General features: G+C 39.7%; 1 protein-coding gene across 1 annotated transcript; it reads right to left on the reverse strand.

Annotated features, from left to right (window-relative positions):
- Window positions 1-10: 10 nt before the first annotated feature.
- On the reverse strand, window positions 11-1,382 carry LOC105365396 (hemolymph lipopolysaccharide-binding protein). Its single transcript, XM_011503539.1, has 2 exons — window positions 975-1,382; window positions 11-379 (listed from the first exon to the last, which is right to left on the reverse strand). Exons 1-2 carry the CDS (start codon window positions 1,380-1,382, stop codon window positions 122-124), a joined length of 666 nt encoding a protein of 221 aa, XP_011501841.1. The 3' UTR covers window positions 11-121.
- Window positions 1,383-2,042: the final 660 nt, after the last annotated feature.

A 2,042-nucleotide genomic window follows, 5' to 3' on the forward strand; every position in this document is an offset into this window, starting at 1 on the left:
GGGTCGCGGCGCGCTAATTGGTGGGACACGGTGCTCGGGGATCGCCGCGAAAATTTGACGGTCACGTGATTTATACAGCTTATTACGCAAGCTCTTCCAACATATCGCTTTAATATAAGCTCTAGCATGTCGCCGTTTCAGAAATTTCGCAAAAGTATGATCGCTCGACATGGCAAGGAATTCCAAGCAATTTGCCATCCTCAAACAACACCCCGCAGTTTGCTTTCGAAATTTTCGGCGGCCCTACGCTCCATCGATTATACCCCGTTTCGGCGAGGGTATCGCCAAATACAGTCACCCATTCATCTTCTTTAAATTGATTATGGATGCCGACATAAGCACTAAACTGGTAATTTTCAAGCAGCAAATTTTTTAGTACCTGCAATAAAAACGAAAATTTTTAACGGGGAGCCCCGTGCAATTTATATGGAATTAAAAATTATGAAAAAGCGTGGCGATCAATCGTATATTTATCATTTTTCTTCTTTTTTTTTTCTTATTCTCATTCTTTCTTTTCTTCGTTGTTTTTGTTTTTCTCTCACGAATTATCGATGCTCTGGCTGCCTTTGAAAAATTAAGTGCAAAGGGTGCTTGCGCGAGTAAGGTAAAGCCCGAAACGGATAGAACGTTAAAGAGAACGAAAAAAAAAAAAAAAAAAAAAAAAAAAAAAAAAAAAATAAAAAAGAAAAAAAGAGGGGTAAACAATTGTAATTAAGGAGTTTAATGAGCGAGTCGTTGGCCGTTGGCCGTTGGATTGGCACGATCGCCACCTGTGCCAATGCCACACTACCGCCTATCCATTATCAATCGACCATCGACCAATGATTCACTAAATGATTGGGAAACCTCGTGATAAAAATTGAGCCAGCGCGTATCGATCGAATGCCCAGTTAATCTTGACCATCCTCTGTACCACACGCGCCGCCATTAAGTATTACAATTCCGTAATAATTATTCATCTTATATACGTTTACCTTGGCCTCGTTTTCCGAATTAATTATGGCTAGACGAGCGCCGTCTTTACGGCAGGATTTTCTCGCCCCGTTCCACGTCAAATTGGCCAAATAGAACTTATGACATCCGATCCCAGATGTGCACGTATAGCCGAGTTGCGCAATGTCCGCGACCTTTACGCACCTCCAATCGTACAGACGGCTCGCATTCTCTCGCAAATTACTTATCAATTTCGAATTCACGTAACCAATACTGCTCAAAGAGGCCGAAATTTTTTCCAGCTCCAGCAGGATGTTGCCCAAGTGATTAGACGTTGAATTATTATAAGGACGATTCCGATCCGCGTCTGTAGTAGCTGCAGCCTGATCCAATGTAACGAGGCAGATAAGGGAAAGGAGCAGGTACGCGGGTCTTTTGTTGCTTTCCATTCTGCACGTGGAGAGGAACTCGTTAAAATCGCAAAACTTGCCCTCGACTAATCGATACGCATAAGCGACGCTATTCTTAGCTTAGAAGAATCTTAAAGCTTTATCAACGACTAACCTCTATCAGCCGATTTCGACAGATTTTGCATCGCCTATCTCGTCGCCGCGCTTATTATCTATCCCCACGACCTCCTATCTGCTTCTGCGTTTGACGAATAGTGTCATGACAACTAATGTCACGATTATCATTATTAGGAAAAAATCAAAAAAAAAAAAAAAAAAAAAAAAAAAAAAAACTGACGGAACAAAACAGAGTACGAATTAATATCGCCAATGCGCTTGATAATAACACAACTCGCTAAAGACTTTGTTTCTTTAGACGATTGTAACGATCGAGACTAACTTATGCATATGTATATGTGTGTGTATATATATATATATATATATATATATATATATATATATATATATATATGAAATTGAATATATATAAATTTGAATATGGTTGACCAATATGGATTATATGTGGAATCAACGGATAATTGAATAACCCGATACGTGTTCTGGCCTGCATCTTGTATAACTGGATTTAATGGACGAGCAATTTGAGCAGTTTTCGAGGATGTTAATTGAAAGTATAATTTTCAGGTGGTCATTAGCTCG

The sequence above is a fragment of the Ceratosolen solmsi genome, unplaced genomic scaffold (genome assembly GCF_000503995.2).
Source record: "Ceratosolen solmsi marchali unplaced genomic scaffold, CerSol_1.0 scaffold33, whole genome shotgun sequence".
Classification (NCBI taxonomy): Eukaryota; Metazoa; Arthropoda; class Insecta; order Hymenoptera; family Agaonidae; genus Ceratosolen; species Ceratosolen solmsi.

Excerpts from the sequence above, each read along its gene's own strand:
- LOC105365396 (XM_011503539.1), bottom strand. The coding sequence starts at position 1,382 with ATGGAAAGCAACAAAAGACCCGCGTACCTGCTCCTTTCCCTTATCTGC. Across the intron at positions 380-974 it reads ATTCGGAAAACGAGGCCAAG|GTACTAAAAAATTTGCTGCT; the intron begins GTAAACGTATAT and ends TTTTTATTGCAG.